Source organism: Ictalurus punctatus, chromosome 8 (assembly GCF_001660625.3).
Source record: "Ictalurus punctatus breed USDA103 chromosome 8, Coco_2.0, whole genome shotgun sequence".
NCBI classification, from domain to species: Eukaryota; Metazoa; Chordata; class Actinopteri; order Siluriformes; family Ictaluridae; genus Ictalurus; species Ictalurus punctatus.
The window spans coordinates 22,771,403-22,796,062 of NC_030423.2; the positions used below are offsets into that span (position 1 = coordinate 22,771,403).

Below are 24,660 nucleotides of genomic sequence, written 5' to 3' on the forward strand. Positions count from 1 at the left end.
CCAGTCTGAGCTCTAAATATCAGTAATATATCATTAAAATGCTTCATTTATGTTCAGAAATGACAGGGTTCAGTTTAATTGCAGGTTTTGTGTAATGACCGGTAATTAAATTATTGGTTCTTTAATTGTCCTGCGTGTGTAAATCGTTTCTTGAATTCTAAGGTCCGGTTTTATTTTAATAGAGGTTTTCATGTGGTTTTTTGTTGTTGTTTTTTTCCCACTAGTCAGAAACCTGATCATGTATTTAGTTTTTGTTTGTTTCTGGGGGTTTTATTCCATGCAGTACATTTCTATTTAACCTATCCAAATTTTCCTTTTAATCAATGACACACACACACACACACACACACACACACACACACACACACACACACACACACACTCCTTTTCTGTCTTTCTCTCTTTTTCCAATAAAACCATAATGGATTAAAATATTGCCAAGACATTTAAATATATAGATCATAAGTCACTTTTTTAATGAACTGCCCAACTTAACCCTAATGCCAAGTTAATGTGGGACATCTTGCTTTCTTCCAATAAAGCTCAACAGCTTTTTTTCAGCAGTTTTGGTTCCAGAAGGAAATTTACCATTAAGCTTCTTCCCCACAGACATTTCAGAATTTTTTTCAATAACTAGTTTAAAGTGCTGAACCAAACAGCAACAAGATGAATCATGACCTCATTCAAGTTATCTAACTCTTTTTTTTAATTTATTTTTTTATTTTATTTTATTTAGTTATTTATTAAATTTTTTTTTTTAAACAGAAATAAATGCATGGGAACAGCACAGTAGTTCCCACAATGCATTGCAAATTATATAAGTGAATCCTTAATTATTAGTATCTGAGTGAGTATTCCATGTTAACAGAGTGACCTTTTCAAAACAGCAGAACAAATGAACAATGCAAAAACAGCTTGTCATTAGCTCTTCTTCATCATCACACCGTTAATTATTTTTATTATGACCGCATGACATGGAGTGATTTAGAGGTTGACCGATTTTACCGATACCGATAACCAAGTCGGGGAGTACCTCCTGATAACCCGATTAATCAACCCATAGTTTTAAAAATTTATACTGAATGAAAACGTAACGCACAAAGTAATATATTACTGAGCTTTATAACAAAAATAAACTGTACTGACTGTACCATAAAAATGTACTGTACTTTGTTAATTGAAATAAATATTAATTTATATCAACTATTAATAAATATTAAAGTAAGTAAGATATACATCTAAAAAGTAACACTCCAACTAAGATGCACAAATGAAGTAAATAGATTTTTAAAAAATCACATCAAATAACACAATAAAATTTGTCAGTGATAGTTTTTATTTGTCCTCTAGTGGTCGCTCTCGTACTGTATAATGACAGCGGACCCTTCTGAGTTGCTACTCCCACAACGGACGCAACCAGGAAAAACTGTCTGTGTGGATTTTTGGTGAAGTTCCAGCAATTGGTTATCAGTGCAGATTAATCGGCAAAACCGATCAATCCGTCGACCTCTAGTTTTATTCCTTATATAAAACTAGGCAAACTTTAAGAATTTGTCTGTTTCTTTCACCTGGAGTGGGTTTTGTTTGTTTTTTGTTTTTTTAAACTTTCTTCTAACAGTTTTCTAATTACTAGGCTGTAAGCATTCTGCAACTGTGTATCTTTTTTTTAAACAAATATGTCACATATGAAGTGCTCTCTCTCTCATTCTCTCACTCAGTTGGCTGTGTTCAGGAGTCTGCTGTTCACCTCGGCGGAGGAAGAGGTCCAGAAGAGCATGGTGAACAACTTCCGGGTCCAGCAGCCTCTAAAGGGACGGACAGTTCGCTCGTCCTTCAGCCCGTTCCTCGAGAACGTTCCTTCCACTGACCCTTAAACACTCACCCTGACCCTGTGAAGTACTGATGGTGTCATCTCAGTCTTATAACCGGTGATGCTCGTCACAACATCCCAAATTTTCAGCCCAATTTATGACCAGGAACTCGAGTCAGGTCCAAAAGTCTGAGACCACTAACAAGCATTTCATCGTAGAGAAAGGTTTATTGTAGGTTTATTGAATAATTGAACTTCACTAATCAAAATTGGAATACAGGATATTCAGATGCATTTACTTTAATTTAAAATGTTAGTAAAGGACAGGACTTTTGTACCCGACTCTCCTCAGACACTTTGTGCCACTTTATATAGCTCCTGAAGCTTCTGTTCAAAAATGTTTTAACTTTTAATAACATTCTTTACTTGTATTTTTTTTTTCTGGAGATGAAATTACTTTCCTGAACACATATGCATGTTGCAGGAGATGTTTGATTGTGACCTAGGAAATGTACAACTTGGCTATACACTGACCGTTTTAAACCCTGACATTTCTAATATTTTACTAATCACCATTACATTATACAGAGCAGTAGGATTTTATTTTAATGGCAGGCGCACTTGGTGGATAAAGCTGTTAAGCCTGTAGAAAATTACTTGTATACGGTACAGTGCACTACAGAGGTGCCATCATTTACATCACTTACAGTTGCAGGTTTTATTTCAGAAGGCATGCCTTATTGTAGCTCTACAGAAATATGACAGATTTTCAGGTGGGACACTTATAGATACTGGAAAAATATGTTGTGCGTGTAGGAATTTAACTTCCTGCCCGTTTTTGCTTAACTAAGATGGATTACATCACTGATATGTGCTATATGTTAATGTGTTTTGATTATTCTGGCCTCCATTGTTATCCATTGCATCAAAATTAAATAAAAACAAAAAATAAAGAAACATTAGGTATAATTGGCACAATGTAAGCATTAGCTTTGATGGGATTTGAGAATATTTTACTTCAACTAAATAATGACTGCATAATCCTATCAATTAATTCAGAACATTTCATATTTCATAAGACAGCATCTAATTTCATTGATTTTTCTCCATTCTTCTGCAGTGGCATGGCACTCCTGATGTTCCTGCCAACATTGCAAGAGTAAAAACTATTTTGTCTGAGATCAGTATATCTCCTAACTCTGCTTCAGTGTCCGTGCAGATTTATTTCCAGTCTCTGTAGCCGTCCCCACTTAAAGTTCCTCTTCATACAGAAAAGAAATGATACAGTGACCTTCTCGTGTGGTCTTCATTTCTCATACAGTTTTAATAACTGACCCTGCAGTTGATGTTTACTGCCCGAGAAAACTCAATTTAAACGTTAAACTGCTGCACACTTCCTTTACTGGTTTACTGTTAACAAGTGAGATTATTTAAGTTTATCTTTCTGACCAATTAGCTCATTTAGATGATAATCTTTATATCAGATATCACTTTATACAGGCTATATTTAAATAGCCGAGTTTATGATCTAGTGGATTCACATGCGGGATGTAACACAAACTACCGGAAATGCTAAAATACCATATACAAGACATTTTTATATTTGGTACTGTGACTTGTTGCCTGACTTTTTTTTTTTTTTTTTTAATGATTTATAACTACTTAACTCTTTTACAAAACTGCACTCTAGCTCTTCTTAAATATTGGGACATTGCTTTTTTTCACAAGGTATTTAGATGGTGCATCTTATACTTCATATATATATATATATATATATATATATATATATATATATATATATATATATATATATATATATATATATAGTCCAGAAAATGTAAATATATATAAAATAACTAGTTTAGATTTGATCTGATCTGGTATTCGTTAATTTTGCGATGCTAATAATAAATGCTAGTTAAAAGGAGACCAGCTTTTATGAATCCGAAATCGGTATAAAGCGAATTAGTGATTATTTATGTTCATTTATTATTAGAATACTTAATTTTGCTTCTATTATTATTAGTTTTGCCATATATTAAAATTTCTAAGTAGCTGAGTTTAGTTGAAATCCTGTTATTTTTTAAACATATAACATGACAGAAAAACATGGAGAAAATTAATTCTTGAGGTAGTTGATAACATTCCTCCTGCAAATGTAGTAAGAGAATACATAATAAAATACAAATACATATACTTGCATTTTAGAGTATTTATAACAGTAGTTTGTTGTCACATGTGGTAAAGTTAAAATGACACTGCTTGTCCCATAGCCATGACAATTTCTCTAGACAGATCAAATTTGTAATCTAGAGCGAATTATTATCCAGAAAATACGGTAACGGCATACAAGCCCGTCTCTTTTATTACAGATTTACTCATATTTTATGGTATTTTCTGCATGTGTTATACAAATAATATATGGTGTGTGTGTGTATATGTATGTATGTATGTATGTGTATATATATATATATATATATATATATATATATATATATATATATATATATATATATATATATATATATATATGTGTGTATATATATAATATAATATAAATTATACAGTTAGGAGCTTTATCTGCACATTATGGCTACATCATGTAGTTTTGACGTTTATGCACATGGAAGCGATATACATAGTTACTGGTTCAGATTTTTATTCCATATGAAACAAAGTTTGGAAAACGACAGTGCCTTTAGCATTACGCTCCCACGCTGTTTCATTGTCCCACTGCCAAAAATCTGTCCTTGATTCCAGATGACGAGTGAAGGACAGATCAGTGAGTGGTGCTTTTGTGAGAGTTTTTATTATTATTATTATTATTATTATTATTATTATTATTATTATTATTATTATTATTATTATCGTTGCTATTATAACGGTCCACTAGAGGGTGCCGGAGCTCCAGGAGAGCGATGCAGTTCCTGTATATTCAGATTCCAGCAGTGATCTTCTGCTTTTACAAACCGAAGTGTACATGAACTGACTCGTTAAATCAGAGCAGGAAAATCAGTAAAATGTGCCAGATGTAGGCACCCTGCCCTCTCCACCTCCTTACGTGCAGACACGTACACTGAAGTTTAGTGATCACAAGAGATTTGACTTTTATTACTATTTGATATATAAACAGTGGTGGGTTTGTTTTTTTGTTTTTTTTAAAGTCTTGTATATTTTAAAGTTAATGAGCAGGTTTGGCAGGAAAATCACCAAACAGTGCTAAAATCTTTCACCTGACAATATGTAGGTTCTAAGGACCTCAAGTTACTGTTTTATTACTGTTTAAACACTATTAGCACCACAGAGATGAAATAAACCCTAACTGTATGTAAATTAAATTACGTTAAAAATGAATTATTCTGTATGAAGACCTAAACGTGTGTGTTTAAGACTTAATGCAATAACTTGCTGCTCTAAATCAAGGTTTATTACCAAGCTTGGAGGAGAAATCTGTTAAACCTATAGACAGAACTAGAGTCTGGTTTTTCCAATTCAATCTGGGTCGTTTCAAGTATTAATCCCTACAGAGGGTTCAATATGAGCTCATTACCTGTTTTAACTAAAATGTTAACATAGCCATTAGCTACTGTTACACTAGTCCTTTTATTTTTACAGAAAGACTGTTGTCAGGGTGTTTCTTTTTGTTTTAATAACAGTACTAACTGACTAATCTAGCCTGTACTCTAGATTATATTTATTATTCTCTGTAAGGCAGATTGGTGTAACTTTGGTGAGGAGGTTGTTTGTCTTCACTGTAACTTTGGAGGCAGAAAATCAAGAGAATCAAGAAAGCTGCTTGTGCGACTTGACTATCATGTACTGATGAACATCCCAAACGTACACGTTATATTTTTAATATTCAGCTTTGTAAATCTCCTCATATTCGCTCACTTTTTTCCACCTTTTGGAAGAGCCAGTGTAGGAAGCTTCTCTTAAGATTACAGCAAGTGTAAATGCAGGATTACAGCAAGTGAAAACGTTTCACGAACAGAATTCGTTAACCTTTTTTTTTGTTTGTTTGTTTTAATTAACTTATGAACTAATATATCGTTTTGTAAGATTACACTAATCTTTAATTTAAATGGGGTTTTCCTCTAGTGTAAACTCAAGATTCACCTCTCCAGCCAAACCCTGTCAAAATATTTTCTAAACTGAGCTGGAATCTGGATCTACAGGACCAGTGGAAGAGTCACAAGAGCAGGTTAGAGACTGAAATGCCGTAAATGTGATGCGCGACGGCTATGGTTTATTTATGGGAGGAAATTAGTGTGAGAATTGTGGGAACTGTGCTGTGTCGTGAGGGAAGTGAGCTACTCCACAGTGACAAAGAAGTCCATGCTCAGAGTAAAACTTTGATCTCTGACCAGTTTTTTTTTTTTTTTTTTTTTTTTTTTTTGTGACCAGTCTCACTCTAATCAAAGATGAAGGCTCTGATGCTGTCAGCTCTCCCGATCCGAGTCATCTTTGTTTGGGTCTGGATGCCATCCTGATTTGTGGCTGAATAACCGCGTTTCTGTACAAGCCCTTCCTCAGTGGTGGCCTCCAGCCTGAAAAGGCCAGCTGGCCGTGTGTGTGTGTGTGTGTGTGTGTGTGTGTGTGTGTGTGTGTGTGTTTTGGGGTCCAAACAATAGGTTTCAGCCTCACTAAGCAGATTAGAAAGCTGGGACGACTGAGTAACAAACCACCTGTCCTGTAGCAACGGACAGTGTGTTTCCTGCCTTCACATGATTGTTGTTTTATTTTTATTCAAGATTAACCTGATATTGTTTATGAAGTTTGAGCAGGTGCCAGGGGGAAACAATCTGTGCTTTTATTTGTGACTGGCTAACATGAGTTTGTTTGGTTTATAATTGCAATTAATCTGTGCATAAAATCAGTACAATCTGGCAACCCTACATAGGTTTCCTCCTCTTTGTGTGCTTTGTTCAATGTAGAACCAACCGAAGTGTTTCAAATTCTTTTGTGAACTTCTGGGTTCAGTATTTTTTTCTTTATATCACGAGTCATTACAGTTTGCAATGAACTGTTGTTTGTTTTATTCATACATACGGTCATGTGAAAAAATAAGTGCACCCCATGAAAATTGTTGGCTTTTTTTGACACATTTGGGCAAGCAAACATTTGATCATCTTTGAAACAGTGACTATACAAACCTACAAGGAAAAGAGGTACACGCTTGGCTTCAGAATTTAGTATTTCCCCCTTTAGCAGAAATAACTTCTTGAAGGCGTTTTGCATAATTGTCAAAAGGCTTGCTGGAATTTGTGACCACTCCCCTATGCAAAATTCTTTCAGTTGCAAGATACTTGATGGTTTTCTTGCATGTACTGCCCATTTCAAACCCCCCCCCCCAACACATTTCAATGGGATTCAATTCTGGGCTTTGACTAGGCCATTCCATAACCCTCCATTTCCTCTTTCTGAGCCGTTCCTACGTGCATTTGCTAGTGTGTTAGGATCATTATCCTGTTGAAAAGTCCACTTTCAGTTCAACTTCAACTTTCAAACCGATGGCCTCGCATTATCCTCAAACACTCTTTGATATGATGCAGAATTCATAGTTGAATCTATGAATGCAAGCTGTTCAGTCCCTGGGGCAGAAAGCAACCCCAAATTATAACATTTCCACCACCGTGCTTCACAGTTGGTATGAGGTGTTTCTCCTGAAAAGCTGTCATTGGACTGCACCAAACATGTCTGCTGTTACTGTGGCCAAACAACTCTATCTTTGATTCGTCTGTCCAGAGCACATTATTCCAAAAGGCATGGTCTTTGCCTGTGTGCTCATACTTTGCAACTGTAGTCTTGCAACGGCTTTTATGCAATTTCTTTCTGATTGTAGTAGCATGCACTTTGACACCAACAGTTACAAGACCTACTAGCAGATCCTGTGATAGAATTTTGGGGTTCTTGGAGACCTCTTGCATCAGGCTGACTTTGTTGGGACGGCCAGTCCTGGACAAATTGGCAGTCATTTGAAATCTGCGCGAGTTGTAGGTGATTTTCCTTATAGTGGAATGATGTATTTCAAATAATTTGGAGATCTTTTTAAATCCATTGCCAGACTCCTAGACATTCACAACTTTTTTTCTGAAGGCCTTAAAGAACTCTTTATATCTTTTCATGATAACACCACACACCTCAATAACAAAGGGAACACCAGACACTAGATAAATAAAACAGGTTCCACCTGCACTTCCTAATCTTGAACACCTGATGCTAATTATATGGATTTGAAGGTGTGATAAATGTAGGTATACTTACTTTTTCCATGACACGGATCTGTTTTTTGTTTGTTTAAATTGTGAAAATTACTACAAAATCTCAATTTCAGTGTCATTTGATAGTGTATCACCTTTATTAATAGGCACTGTTTCAAAGAGGATCCAATGTTTGCTTGACCAAATATGTCAAAAAACAACAGTTTCCATGGGTGAACTTATTTTATTCACATGACTGTACATGCCTAAATCTCTGAATAGTTTTTCAATCAATTCCAACTCCAACACATTACAGAATTACAGTTCATAATTTCCAGGAAACAGTGAGATATCTTTCATTTTTTATTCATCCTGTAATCGTCCAATTTGATCTTGGCTCAAAAACGTTTCATGTTTGTGTGTATAATCCTCTTGGCCTGGTTCTGATAATTATTATATAACAAATTGTCAAGACTATTTTTTTTCCTCATATTTCTTCATGCTTTCTCAATGGCTGTTGCCTCTTTTGGCTGTCCAGTAATGTTACATTTTTGAACATTTTTGGTAGTAACCATTGAACGTGTTAATCTGTAAAAACGTTACTCAAAGAATTTGACTTGAGCACGAGTAACATGGATCCCAATTTCATCTGAGCTGACATTGTCGTAATCATTTCAGAAAGAAGAAAAGGTCTCTCATGGACATCAGTGTGATATCAAAGATGAATCTGTGCATCCCTATTTAATTTTCAAATGTCATTTTCCATTTTTTTTCTGTCAGTTCTGCCTGTTTGAAAATAATCACGCACATTGTTTTTCATTTTTATCCTTATGTAACCTAGTGTATAAAGTTTCATAGTGTTTAACAGGACTGTAAATGTAAAAAAAGTTGTGTGTTGTGTTTTTGCTGTTGGGTGTCCTCTCTGCTCTCTCATTCCACGGGAATCTAAAGTGGGAGTTTTTCCGGAGGTTTCCCGGGGCATTCGAAGGACCTTTTCCCCAGCATGCTGTGTTGTACCAGGTGCTGACTGGGTGCGCTCCAGCTGCACTGGGTCTCTCTGTGAGAGTTTTCTATACAGATATAAACACACCAGACGTCTACACTACAAACACTCATTCATGCAGTCCAAAATAACGCAGTGTAGTAAAGATTCTTTGATGTAAAGGATGAAATAAAATGTAAACAACTCAAGCCCTGTTTCCTGGTCGTGTGTTTCCAGCCGAGTCCAGGCTGCTGTGAATTCAGCAGCATTAAATAACAGGTTGATTTTATTAACTGTGCCTGTGTGGAAAATACTGGTCCTGCCAGAATGATACACCTTCACCTCTGTCATTAAACCTGTCCAAGATCAGAACTGGGTTTTTTTTTTCTTTTGTTGGTTACAATAAAGCCAGCTTTGGGAACTTTTGTATACCAGCAAAATTTTGATAACCCAGACATATTGTTGTCACAAGAGAGAATGGGAGAATATGAGAGATTGTTGTCACATGCAGAGCCTAATCAGTAATTGTCAGATATCCCTTCAGCTCTTTTAATGATGATGTTGGCCTCTTGGCAGCCTCGCTTGTATGTATTTGTCTGGTCCTTTTGGAGGGACGTCCTGTTCTTGGTCACGTCAATCTGGTGCTCTGTTTTCTCTATTTGTTGTTGGTGGCCTTCATGGTATTCCGTGGTACATCAAATGTTTTAGAACACCTAATGTTTTGGTACATCTAACGTTATCCATTGCACATTTAACAGGTCAGTGTTTAGGGTCAGCGGGACATTCGCTCATAACTGTGATCTGCCCTTTTCACATTCAGCAGGGCAGTGGTTGGTCGGTAAGTCATTCAGTCATGAAAGAGATTCTCACCTCTGTTATTTAGTAATTCAGTCTTGAATCGGTATGTTTCTTACTGTCACAGACAAAAATCACGTTGTGCAGTTATTTGGTTGCAAGTTAGTGGTCTTGGAACACATAATGTGACTAAATGTCACTGTCATTCGATTTAATGCCACTGCAACCAAAGATGGTCAACAACGAAGTTCTGGCAGTGTGAGTAATTTTTTATTAAAATCTCATAGAATATGAGGCTGCTATGAAGCTCGAATGCAATCCACCAATAGGAGTTCCTATGGGTGCCAAACTCGAGGAACAGTTACAAGTATGGTAAGGGCAATGGAGATACTTAAATAAAACGCTAGTCGACAGAAAAAAAATCTCCTTATTAATGTCACTTGTATTATTCTTTAAATATATTAATTTAATCATTAAAAAAAAAAATTGTAAACCTTCCAATGTCCAAAAACATACAGTTATAAAATATTTATCAAAACAAAAAAATTTAAATACTACATTTAAAAGCGGTTTAGAACTGTTGCATAATGCAACAAGAAAACAAAAACTGACTTTTTAAAAATCCAAGGTACTTAGTGGAGTCTGGCAATTAATAAAAAAAATATATTTTCTTAGTTTTATGTGTAGAAGTTTAGACAAACAACAAGTCGTCTTGAGAGCTAAAGAAGTTTATGTTAAATTATAGCTGTGCTCTCAAGTTATCTGGAAGTGATGTTTTATTTTCCTAAAATATATATTTTAAAAGAGCTTTAATTAGACTGTCCATAAGCATGGACAGTGTGCATGAAAGGATTAAAATGAGCAAACACACCAATTATTTTTGCAAAGAACTGAAAGTGTGTTCATGTCAGCCCTTCTCCTCACAATAGTCCCCTTCCTGCGAGCTGGCTTATAAAAGGTGTGCTTGGAGTATTTAAAAAGGAAATTCCACAATGGTACTTGTGCTACATTGTTCTTCCATGATGGAACGATGAAAGTAACTCGTACCCAGACGGTACTCCAGAGGATGAAAAAGAAGCTTGCAGAGTTGTGGGTGTGGATGGTTTGGAACTTTATCTCAACCTGCTTCACAAAAGCTCCAGTTGCATGTTTGTTGTCTTTGGCTGAGGGGGGTTACAATCACATGGGTTTCCCATCATTGTGTGCTAGAACACCTTCTTTGAAGCCTAGAGAAAAAAAAGCAAATGAAAGACTTGTGTTGATTTCAAACTTCATTCTGAAGACAAAATATGGTTTTTTGGACTATGTAAAAATGGACACGGAATAAACTCAAGAAGACGAGTTGTATCTCAGGGTTGTTTGGATGACCAGGAAACAGGAAGATTGGCGGACAAAGTCAAGTTTATTTATTATAGGCTTATTTTAATTCCTGAACAATAAAAAAAAAAAACAGCTACTTTTGCTTCATGTTCTGTTCTAGATGAACTTTTACCCTGACAACCATGGAAGTGGAAGCCAAACAAAGGTTAAAGCTAAGTTGGTAGTTCCTCCATTTTATTTTTCCAAAGAAACCAAAACTCTGCTTGGAGGAACTGCTAACTAAGCTTTATCTGCCAGGTCACTTGTTGCTCACAGTGTGGAGACAAAAATACAATGTCCAAATGATGGAAAACGCCCTACAAAAAAAGGTCACTACAAGTAGTAACCCTTGATTAGGTTAGCGTGCAGTGGGGATGAAAGCTCAACAGGTCAACAGGTTCATGACCAATTCATGACCGTGAAAAAATTAGTTCACTAAGCAGTTCTTCAGGGTCAAAACACTTAGCACTCTTAGAAAATGCACAACCCTTGAGGTTTCTTCATTGTCCGTCTGGAGGAACCAGGGTGTTTCCTTTCCAGGAGGGTGTCCAACCAGGACCCATTTAGGAGGCTAAGATTGCTCTAAGATGCCCAGAACTGCAGTTTAAAAACAGCTTAATATCACCGCCACCTGATTGCTTCGCTCTCTGTAACATTTTTATGCTGATCCTAGGTTTCTTGCCTGCACATATAAAGTGAGAAATTGGATAGTGTGATCTATCAAAATGATCAGGTGAGATAGGGGGAATAGGGAGCATAAAAAAATGTAAATACATAAATACATCATCTTAACAGTAGATATTATTTCATGCTATAAATATTATTTTAAAGCTCCAATATACTGAATTTAATTTTAGTGAAGTAACTGTAGCAGGGTATCACCTGAAAGTTGTAGGGGATGATATTCATAAATCTGTGTGGTTTGGATTCATTATGTTTGTATGAGGGCCAAAAATCTGCTTGTTAATTAGGTTTGCAAATTAGACATTTGTCTACATTCTTTTTCCAATTCAAAAAAATTTCTTACCGCAGATGGAATTGAGATGTGATGAATAGATAACACATCTGCTCCTGCTAAAATACTTCTCATATTGTGTAAGGATTTTGACCACTATCCACATTCTGCCCTAGAAACTCTTCTAGCTTAGTATTCAATTGACAAATAAATTCATGGTTTCTTTAAGGGTTCATTGGATAACTGAAGATTCTTCTATAAAATGGTTCTCACTTAATAGATACACTTTTAGAAATACGAGTACGCCATGGTTTCTTTAAGAGTTTGTTGGATAATTAAGAATTCTTAGCTTTTCAAAGGGTTTCCAGATTTTTTTTTTTTAACAACTGTACTTCATGGCTTCTTTAAGGGTTCATTGCATAATTAAGTGTTATTAGCTCTTCAAAAAAAAAAAAGTTTTTAGTTAATGTAAACAAACTATTAGAAGAAATCTTACTTCAACGGTTCATAGTATAAATAAGGATTCTCATTTAATGTTTTGTTTTTTTTTAAAGTAGGTTCTTAAACGTTTTTCTTTAAATGGTTCTTTAAGGGTTCACTGGATAATTAAGAGTATTTAGGTGTTCTACTTAGAACCCTTTCTGAAAGTGGGGAAAAAAAATCTTGTTTTAGGGTTCTGCACAGAACCTTTATGGTTTCCCCCAGAGGGACAAACGAAAAACATCCTTGTAGAACTGGTCCACGTGGAGTTTGGTCCTGGATAATATCACTGTATTTGTGGGTGAAAGCTCAGACCCTCTGCTTTGTGGTCAGTGAGCAACAGAAAAATGCTTAATATGCAAAACATGGAGTTATGAAATATGTTTGAGAGACCATTCCCAAAACTTAACATCCATGCCAGCTCATTTCCAGCTCATTTCCTCATTTTGATAAATAAAGTGGAGATGGTATTAATAACTTTTCAAAAAAAAAAAAGGGGGAAAAGAAACCAAAACAAATCAAATGATAGTTCTTTATGACAGAGAATAATTTTCAACTAATACAGTTTTTTCAAGGGTGAATATTGTTGGTATTTCTTTAAAATATTCCTAGGGGTGTCAAAAAAGCTTGACAAAACTGGAGAACAAAAAAGTAGTAAATAGTTTCTCCCATTGCTTTAGTTAATGCTTAATTATTGTATTTAATGTTTATTTTATACAAGCATTGGCATGTTTAGAGATCAGGGTTTACTTGTGTATTAGTTTCTCCATGAGAAGGCCAGTTACAAGCCCAGACGCTGTGCAGCAGAGGACTGTCTCAAAGGAAGGAAGGTCAGGAGATAGACTTTTTTGTCTAGCAAACATTGCCATGTGTCTGCAGAGTCCTGTCCTCTCAGACTAGTGCACATAGCATGTGTCTAATCCAAAAATCTTTTCCCTTTTTTCATTTGTGTTCCTCTATGGACTTCCTTTTTTGCTGCTTTTTTGAAGAAAAACCACATCAGCTCCTATAAACAGGAAGCCAAGACTTCTCAGAACTTCCATCCAGATATTCATTCTCTGTTTGCTTGCAAGTGGAAGTTTTTTTTAGTTTTCCTGATTGTGCTCCATGAGGACCCCTGTAGTGTGGATCAGTCTGGATCCAAAGATGCATCTAAGAGTTAGGTGTAAATGCTGCTGACACTCGAGAGTAAAATGTCTCACACCAAATTTCAATACACCAGAAAAACAAGGCCGACCATTATGAACAAAATATATGTCCAATTTTGTCATCAATAGCAATTTTCTGAAGCTAAAAATTCCCAGAACTGAAAATATCAACTGACTTAATTTATAAAAAATCAGAAATTACCAATAGACCTAATTACATTGGAGGGCTTTAATGGAATGATTATTGAAACTCAGAATGAAATTAGTAACTTAAGATTATAATTCAAATAAAGCTAAATATAACCCCAACCCTAAAAAACAAACAAAAAGAGTCATTTGAAAATTCAGTTCACTCTGTACTATATTGAAAACACATTATTAACACATTATTTGATGTTTTACTTTGTGAATTTAATTTATTTTTTAAAATGTACACTTATTTCAAGTTAGATGACTGCAACTCACTCCAAAAAAGTTGGGACAGTGATCTGTTTACCACTGTGTAACATCAAGTTTTCTTTTAATAACACTTATTAAGCATTTGGACACAAGCGTTTGGGAGAATTTTGCCCAGTTCATCCGTTATGCATTTCTTCAGCTGCGCAACTGTACGGGGCCTTCGTTGCCTTATTTTGCATCTTGCCTTATTTTGCCCCACTCATTCTCAATCAGAGACAGGTCAGGGCTGTGGGCAGGCCATGCTAGCACCCACACTCTATGCTTACACAGCCATGCGCTTGTAATCCGGGCAGAAAGTGGTTTGGCGTTGTCCTGCTCTGGATGGCAGCATATGTTGCTCCAGAATGTGTACATATCTTTCTGCATTAATGATGCCCTCACAGATGTACAAGTTATCCATGACATGGGCACTGACACACCTACATACCATGACAGGCGCTGGCTTTTGGACCTGATGCTGATAACAGCTTGGATGGTCCTTTTTCTCTTTGGCCCAGAGAACACGCTGGCTGATTTGTCCACAAACTATTTGAAATGTTAGCTCGTTGGACCACAAAACATGATTCTACTGTGCATCTGTCCATCTGAGATGAGACTGAGCCCAGAGAAGTCGGCAGCACTTCAGGACAGTGTTGATGTATGGCTTCTGCTTTGCATAGTAAAGCCTTAACTTGCATCTATGGATGCAGCAGCAAATGGTGTTGACTGACAAAGGTTTACCAAAGTATTCCCAAGCCGTTGTCTTTATTTGTCTTTTGTTTAAATAAGTCAAAGTACAGGGTGCACGTAGTGTATGAATGGGTGTGTGAATGTGTATGCGAGTGTGCCCTACGATAGATTGGCACCCTGTCCAGGATGTAACCCGCCTTTTGCCCTATGCTCCCTGTGATAGGCTCCAGGTTTCCCCATGACCCTGAAAAGGATTAAGCAGTATAGAAGATATATGGATGGATGGAAGTCAAAGTACATTTACAAATCACTCCTCTTTGTTTTTATTAGCATTTTCCATACTATCCCAAATTTTTCGGATTTGGAATTGTAAATAGACCAAATACATTTCCATCCCACAATGAGATGTGTTTCTTATAAGCATTACCTGCTTCAATTGCAGGTCAATTTCCAGATCCAAAATGGGGGAAAATATCAAAACTGAAAAGCTCCTATGGAAAAGAAAAAAAGTCTTTGTAAGTTGCAGTTGGTATAAAGGTAAAGGAGTGTCTTCACACAGTCTTGAGATTCCATGCTCACTACATTGTGAGATGCTGGGATTTCCACTACAACATACCCTGTACAGCCAGATGTTTGTGGACAGTTGGCCGTCACACCCATATGTGCCTCTTGAACATCGTATTCGAGATTCAGTCCTCCTTAGTTGTCCTTCTCATTATCGAATACTAACCTGTTTCCATGTTACAGTTAGTGTTTGAATCTCATATAGCCTTCAAAGCTTTTCAGTTTTGCATACCTGTTTTCTGGATTTTCTAGATTAGTAAATACTTTTGAATGTAAGTTCAGAGTTTTAGATTTGAGACTTAGTTTATGACAACAGTCAAGAAGATGGTGGACAGTTTTAAAGAGATACAGATCTCAACAGTGTTTTTAATGTCGCTGTGCATGAAATCGTTGACCATTTTATAGTCAAAACCTGAAAGGAATGTTTTGGCTCTGCCATGCCATCCAGAGAGGGTCGTATTTAATCCGCAATATGTACATAAGATACAAAGTTTTTGTGAGCAATACCGTTCACGTTGCCGCTGCTTCTGCATGTGCACGCAAAATCATGCATCAAGTATAAACAAGATCGGACCATATTATTTTCCTGTATCAACCTGCCCCATTTTGTTTTATTCCTTTAATATCGTTCAAAGCTGGATGTGACAGCAGAGAGAGATAGACCCTTTTAACCATGCCTCCTGACCTTTTGAAACAGTATGTCAGTGCAAGGAATATTCCTCTGCTTTTAATAATTTATTTTAAACGTATGCCACCAGTATAAATCAGGAATTTAAAAAAATGTAGTGTGGTCAAGGGTTGGAGTTTGGCACATATGGTGAAGGGAGTTATTCTGTATAAGCTGTGTGTCTGTGCGTGTGTATGTGTGTGTGTGTGTGTGTGTATATATATATATATATATATATATATATATATATATATATATATATATATATATATATATATATGTTTAATTTTGGTAGACTGATGCTGATGAAGAAGGCTTTGATATTTTCTGGGTCTGAGTCCTCATGTGATGAGGTTTTGAAAGAAACCTATGTAGATGTATTATTAATCTCCTCAGAGTTTTATATGCTCTGAGGTCTTGATGACAGGGATGGTTGATTTTTCTTTATTACTGATTTTACTAGAAAATTGCAGCAAACGTATAAGTTAGAATTTAATGGTTTATGTATGTATCCCAGTATGTATGAAATCTCAAGCTAGAAAAATCTGAACAATCCCGTTCACTTCTGCATTTATTTATTGATTTATTTATGTAGTTAAATATAATGTTATGTTTAGCTTGTACCATCTGCAATATTTTCTAATGAACTTGGTTACTTCTGTTTCCAAAGATGCATATACAGTAAATAAATCAGTCATTTAAACCGCATTGACCCAGTGACCAGAATAAATGAAACATTTACTGAAAGTAGTGGACTCTGGATTCCTTGGAATCATATAAATAAAATGTATTGCATTACATAATCAGTGTAATGTTCACAAGAAACGTGTGAAACAGGACCGTGGGAAGCTACCAATGATAAAAAAGTGAAAATACTCACGTGATTAACAGAATAAAACTAAGATGTTAACTTTAGCCTGTTTTTTTTTCTCTATTTTTTTATGTGTCAGTAAAAAGAAAGCATAACAGAACAGTTCATAAGCAGACATACTTTTTCCACACATACACACAGAGGTATTCCCTCCTGCAGTGTGGTGAGAGTGGACGCTGAAATACACTCCATGTGAGTGTGTGAGTGCAGCAACACAGCAGGTGGATCCAAACTGTTTGCTTTTTGTTTCAATCCAATATCTCAAAGACCTTTAGGGTCAGCGTGAGTCGACCATCATGCTTTTACCTGAACTCAGGAAATGAGGGGGGGTGGGGGGTGGGGTGGGGGGAGGACGTTCCCAGACAGGATGAAGAATTCAGAAAAACCTAAACCTGGAGATTTGACAGTGCAGCATATTAGAATTGAAATGAAACAAAAGCATTCCCTTAGGGTGATTGAATTAAGGGGGGGGGGGGACCCCATATACATAACATATAGCATTTACGTTATTTAGCTACACGTAAAAGCTTCTAAGAGCAAAAACACTTATGTAGGAATTTTCTAGTTTTTAACAGTGGTGTCAATCTCAGATCCTGATCCTTTGCCACATCAACATTTTTGTGAGCATTTGAAAAGACATAAACTAAAGCTATTCATTTTTCAATGTATTATTATCATTGAATATGGTTAAGAGAACCAAATTAAACAAATGAGGCAAAAATATTTTAGTTTGTCATTTATTTATTGAGGAAAATTATCCAATATTTCATATCTGTGAGTGGCAAATGTGCGTGAACCTCTAAGATTAGCAGTTTAATTTGAAGGTCAAATTAGAGTCATGTGTTTTCAATCAATGACAGTCAGGTTTTATTTAAAGAACAGGGATCTATCAGAGTCTGATCTTCACAACACATGTTTGTGGAAGTGTATCATGGCATGAACAAAGGAGATTTCTGAGGATCTCAGAAAAAGAGTTGATGATGCTCATCAGGCTGGAAAAGGTTACAAAATAATCTCTAAAGAGTTTGAACTCCACCAATCCACAGTCAGACAGACTGTATACAAATGGAGGAAATTCAAGACCATTGTTACCTTCCCCAGGAGTGGTCGACCAACAAAGATCACTCCAAAAGCAAGACGTGTAATAGTCCAGGAGGTCACAAAGGAAACCAGAGTAACTTCTAAGCAAATAAACACCTTTCTCACATTGTAAGTAAGTAAGTAAATTTTATTTATATAGCACATTTCACACAGCAAAGCTGACCAAAGTGCTGAACAGAGTAAGGAAAGTAAAAATAGTAAAAATAGAAAACAGTATAAAACCAAATAAAAACAGAAAAAAGACAATAGTAAAAATTAGATTAAAACCCCTGGGTGAAGAGATATGTTTTAAGCCTCTTTTTAAAAGTGGTAATAGAATGTGCACGGTGGATGTCCAGTGGCAATTGATTCCATAGACGAGGGGCAGCAACTGAAAAAGCTCTATCCCCCTTTGTTTTTAACCAGGAACAAGGGACATGCAAAAGAAACCTATCAGAAGATCTTAGAAGTCTCTTCAATGAATGTGGTGTAAGAAGATCTTTGAGATAGGAAGGAGCTTGATCAATAAGAGTTTTAAAAACAAACATCAGAATCTTAAACTGAATCCTAAAATGGACTGGGAGCCAATGGAGTGATGCTAAAATTGTGGTGACACAATCAAATTTCTTTGCCCTTGTCAACAGCTTTGCAGCTGCATTCTGAACCATCTGGAGACGAGCCAGAGATGACTGAGGAAGACCCAAGTATAATGAATTATAATAATCTAAGTGCGAAGTGATAAAAACATGAATAACCTTCTCCAAATCTTGGAAAGACAAAAATGTTTTAAGTTCAGAAATAATCCGTAGTTGATAAAAACTATTCTTAATGACTGAATTTATTTGCTTGGTTACGCATAATTCTGAACCAGAATGATGCCAAGCTTCCTAACCTGGGAAGTAATTGAGGGGAAATGGTTACGAAGCTCATTAATGAGACCATCTCTCAATCTCAGGGGGCCAAAAACAATTATTTCGATTTGGCTAATGTTAATGTTCATGAGTCCGCCATCAGGAGAACACTGAACAACAATTGTTGGCATGGCAAGGTTGCAAGGAGAAAGCCACTGCTCTCCAAAAAGAACATTGCTGCCCTTCTGCAGTTTACTAAAGATCACATGGACAAGCGAGAAGGCTATTGGAAAAATATTCTGTGAATGGATGAGATCAAAATAGAACTTTTTTGTTTAAATGGGAAGTGTACTGTTTGGAGAAAGGAAAACACTGCATTCCAGCACAAAAAAAATCATTCCATCTGTGAAATATGGTGGTGGTAGTATCATGGTTTGGGCCTGTTTTGCTGCATCTGGTCCAGGACGACTTGCCATCATTGATGGAACAATGAATTCTGAATTATATCAGCAAACTCTAAAGGAAAATGTCAGGACATCTGTCTGTGAACTGAATCTCGGGAGAAAGTATGTCATGCAGCAAGACAATGACCCTAAGCACCCAAGTCATTCTACCAAATAATGGTTCACGAAATGGCCAAGTCAAAGTCCTGTCCAACAGAAATGCTGTGGAAAGACCTGAAGCAAGCAGTTCATGTGAGGAATGACGTAAAATTCCTCCAGTCTAATGTGCAGGACTAATCAACAGTTACTGGAAACGTTTAGTTGCAGTTATTACTGCACAAGGTGGTCATAGGCAAAGGTTCACCTACTTTTGTCACTCACCAATATGTAAAGTGAGTATTAAACTCATTTGTTTAATTGGGTTCTCTTTATCTACTTTTAGGACTTGTGTGTGAAAATCTGATGATGTTTTAGGTCATATTTATGCAGATATATAGAAAATTCAGGCTAATTCTGTAGAAAATTCACAAACTTTCAAGCACCTCTGTAGACTAGTTGAGTGATTAGATTAATGCATTTACTAGTTGCTGCTGTGAGGATGTTGATGAGTTGGAGTGGTGGAAGAAACAATGAGTCAAACGGTAAAGAAAAAGCTGTCCATGTCTATTTGAATGAAACAAATTTTTTTATTATTTTCTTTTGCTTTAATGGAACATGACTCACTTTCTGTGAAGCACAAGGCACTAATCAATTTTTGTTTTATCTATGGAAAAGTAGATGACTAGTCCACAACTTTTTTTGAGTTAATGAGTGAATCTGTTTTCTAATATTAAAAATATATAACAGAGAGGATTAAATTTAAGAAGAATTCACACAGGATTGGTTCTCCTAAAGACATGTCCTTGGTCTCCTTTCTCTCTTGTCTTTTCCCTCCACCAGTTTTTCTTTTCTTTCTTTTTTCTTTTTTTTTTAAGCATATTTGTAAGTTTATACATTGTGATACAATCAAGGTTTGGAGTCAATTTGAATGTTCATATGGACAGAATGAAATGACTCAGCTGGCCAGGTTTGTCCTGTAGACCTTGATTTTGATGTGTGTCTTACTGGATCCATGAGCAGCTAAGGAACTGACCGTCATTGTCAATATTTATTTGACAGAAATAAAAAGCAGAACAAAATGTAATAGATCTACAAAATCATTTATGCAAGTTCCCTTTTATATCAAATGTTGATTAGCCAAGACTGGCAGATGTTTACTTCTTTCATTAAGCACTGTAGGTCCAAGGCTAACATTGCTAACTAGTTATGGACATTTATGACCTCCAGTTTAGCATGGTGCACTAACCATCACAGAGTTTCCATTCCTCAGTCATTATTCAGTTGTTCAGTGAGTCCTACAGACTTGCTGATGTGATTTATGACTCTATATGACATACTCCTATGTAGGATAAAAGAACATTTTGGCACAATGCTAAACTGGTGGCCATAAGATGTTCTAAATTAGCCTTGTACTGTATCTCCAGTGATAAACTAAAGAAGCAAAAGTGTCATAACTGATCAACTAAACTTGATCAACTAAAATTGTCTTACTTTTTGATCTCTTCAGTAAGAAAAATTCCTATCTTCATAATTGGACTTTATGTAAAAAATAACAATGTAAAAATTACTTGTTTAGGTTGCTTATGGTCTGAACATAGGGCCTCATTTGTCAATTATTTAGTAAGTTTATGTGTAAAACTTTTTGTAGTTCAAAGTAACCTAACCAAGGAACATGTTAATAAATCAGGGATAAATTACCAAGCAGCACAGCATGTTCACGGAACAGCACGTTCCTAGCACGAACTATCTGCTCACGGCTCTTGCCACGAGCATTAAGTTTAACACATGACTTAACACATCCATAAGGAGCTAAGTAACTGATTGCCATCCTCTATTTTTATTTGGTTAAAAAAAAGGAGAACAAAAAGCAATAGATCAGCAAAACATGACTTTTATACCAAATGTTGCCAAGTTGAGAAATAACAGACATAGAATCAGTTGCAGCACAAAATGAAAATAAAATAGCTTTTTTCAGCAGTGCAACAATTATGTAGTTTGCATGATGCTAAACTAGTGGCTACAAGCTTTTCTTTACATTAGCTGCATTAGCCTCATAATGCAAATGTAAAGACGCAAACATGTCTTATCTGATCAACTCCATTTGGTGTAAAAGAGAATATTGTACACAGTTCACATTTTATGTAAAAATAAAAATAAAATAAATAAATTAACTGAATATAAAAATTACTTGCTTATGTTGCTATCGGAACAACAAAATTCCTGCCAGATTTGCAAAAGTTTTGGTAACGCTGATTTTCTTCGGATTCATTTGTATGCTGATAAGCACCAGTCAGATGTACAGTGCCCTCCACTAATATTGGCACCTTGGTAAATATGAGCAAAGAAGCCTGTGAAAATTTGTCTTTCTTGTTTAACCCTTTGATCTTTTGTTTAAATACTGTGCTCTCATGGATATCAAACAATTTCAAACACATGTTTATAAACAAAAAAACATAGGTGTGCAACAATTATTGGTACCCCTATGAATTCAAATATATTTGAAGTGTATTCCCATTGATATTTGACATTTTTTTAAGTATACCTGGGTGACTAGGAACAGGAAATTGTTAAACCATGACTTCCTGTTTCACAGGGGTATAAATATGAGGTAACAATTTCCCTTAGTCACTCATAACAATGGGAATATAGACCAAGGAATATATCCGTGATGTGTGGCAAAAGGTTGTTGAGCTTCACACAAAAGGAAGTGGCTACAAGAAACTAGCAAAAGCTTCGGAAATGCTCATTTCCACCATCAGGGCAATAATTAAGAAGGTCCAGTCAACTGGAAATGTTATGAATCAACATGGAATTGGACGTGTGTCTATATTGTCTCAACACGCTGTGAAGAGGATTGTTTGAGTGGCTAAAAAATCTCCACAGATCACAGCTGGAGAATTGCAGAAGTTAGTTACGTCTTGGGGTTAGAAAGTCTCCAAAACTGCAATCTGAAGTCACCTACATCACCACAAGTTATTTGAGAGGGTTTCAAGAAAAAAGCCTCTACTCTCATACAAAAACAAACTCAAGCATCTTAAATTGATTATAAAATACTACTACTGACCTATAAAGCAATGAATGGTCTTTTGCTACAGTACCCGAGCAAACTTTTGGTCTTTTATGATCCACCATGCCTACTTAGATCAAAAGGTGCAGGCTATTTGTTGGTAGCTCGAATAGTGAAGGTTACAGCAGGGGGAAGAGCTTTCTGTTACAAAGCCCCGCAGTTATGGAACAACCTTCCAATTAGTGTTCAGGACTCAGACACAGTCTCAGTGTTTAAGTCCAGGCTGAAACCATATTTGTTTACTCAAGCTTACCATGATCCGACTTCTTTTTTTTTTTTTAACACAAAGTACACAGTCTTATCCATTACAGGATAGTAAGCAAACCTAATAATCTCTCCCTCTCTTTACCTCCCTCTCCCTCTCTCCTTCTGTCAAGATACACATGACTTTATGGAGATGACAGTGATCCTGACCTTTTCTGCTCTCCGGACCTGCCTGATCCATCCTGATGCCCTACCTCTGGATGGAGCTCTCATCAACTGGAGGCTACATTCAGCCACTGAGGATGATCCCAAGCAGTGCAGCCTGGAGATTGCTGAGGATGGTGCCACTTAAAGTACCATGGAAATGGGTTTGGACCTCAATTTCACATGGACATTCTCGCTGTGGTTGCTGGGACTACGGCTGCTGCTATGGCCTTAGGACTGCAATTACCACATACAATTTTGCACTCAAGTCTCCTTTAGTGAACAGTGGATTAGTTCAACAAAACGGACTTCATATAAAAACCATTCACACACCTAAAATCTCTATCCTGTGATTATATGTTTCTGTAAAGCTGCTTTGAGACAATGTCCACTGTTAAAAGCGCTATAAAAATAAAATTTAATTGAATGAGTATTTTATTTTTCTTATTTTTCCCTAAAATGTTTCTGATGTTTCTGTCTTCATTTTTATACGTTGTGATTTCACAGACTTTTATATCCATTGTAAGTGATTTAAACTCTACAGCATAATCTGTATATAAAATCACACGAACTCATCAACTATTATATGATTTGAAGCCAATCAATCGAGGTTCACATTAGTGAGTCTCCTCGTGCGAGACATAGGACATGAAAATTTCTCCAGTTAACTGGATTTTCATGTTTCATGTTTTCATGTGTAACATTTGGTGTGTAAATGTTCCTTATGAATAAACTTGTCCGTAACTTCATTCATATCCAACTTGCTAATCATGTCCCAATGTCTGTGGCAGTGTAAAAGAGAAAATAGAGGAAAGACGCCAGCTTGTGCAATTGCCCTGTTCCCTTTTCAGCTTTCTCTTGTGTAATGTTAACAGTAAAATAACACCCCGTTTTTCCATGAAAAAGCGCTTGATGTTTCTGAGATTTATTTTTAACCTCGACCTATAATCCAGCTCCCTATGCACTGTGTACTTCTGTATAAATGCACACTGATACACCATGGGTGTTCTCCATTCAGAGGTTATTAACATGTTAATGCCCAACTCTCTACAAAGAGTGGTTACACTCCATCCACAAGCTGAGATACACTGTGCATCACCATCATTTTAAAAGCGAACAGTGTTCCAAAATGACTAATATATATGTATCATGATAGAAATGAAAGGTTTTTGGGAACTGTGCTTGTAAAACATCACTCTGAACTTTTGAGCTTCAACATAATATTTATCTTTTAAGGGAAATGGATGTGGCCAACATTGGGTAATGGAAGTGTACAGTAAGTATAATGCTAGAGGAACAGTCTGTGGGTTTGTACACTAAGCAAAGTTTACAGTAACTAAGCAAAGTTAACTTGTGAGCCAAAACTAAACTAGATATTGAAAACTAACTAATGAGGCAAAGCTAAGTTACTGCGTGAAAGTTAATATAGCAAGCAAAAACTAACCTAGCAAACTAACCTACTGAGAGTAAACTAACTAATGAGTAAAGGCTAACCTAAAGCAAATCTCCAGTAAGTTAATGTTTCCTGTTTTTCTACACAAGCCTGTTCATTTTGTTTTTTTAATTCTTGATTTCACCATACCACTGAATAAACGCAATACCAGGTATTGCCTTTAGAGGGATACAGAGGGGCTATTGCAATACCAGGTATTGACGCTAGAGGGAAACAAGAGGAGAATTGCGGTACTCTCCACTTGCAGCCCTGCTGCTGTGTAAGGGGCGGGAGGAATATGACGCGGAGGAAGCGATGCTC

At 36.2% G+C, this 24,660-nt stretch overlaps 1 protein-coding gene across 3 annotated transcripts in view; it reads left to right on the forward strand.

Moving 5' to 3' along the window:
• ca5a (carbonic anhydrase Va) overlaps positions 1–9,201 on the forward strand; it is a 21,347-nt gene extending 12,146 nt beyond the window's left edge. For 2 of the 3 annotated variants that reach the window (XM_017474268.3, XM_017474269.3), the window contains exon 7: positions 1,719–5,164. In XM_017474268.3, the coding sequence (XP_017329757.1) occupies positions 1,719–1,874 (156 nt within the window). In that variant the 3' untranslated portion in view covers positions 1,875–5,164. Of the gene's footprint in view, positions 1–1,718; positions 5,165–6,214 lie in introns of those variants that run through there. The other variant, XR_001813389.3, reaches the window with a different exon arrangement.
• Positions 9,202–24,660: the final 15,459 nt, after the last annotated feature.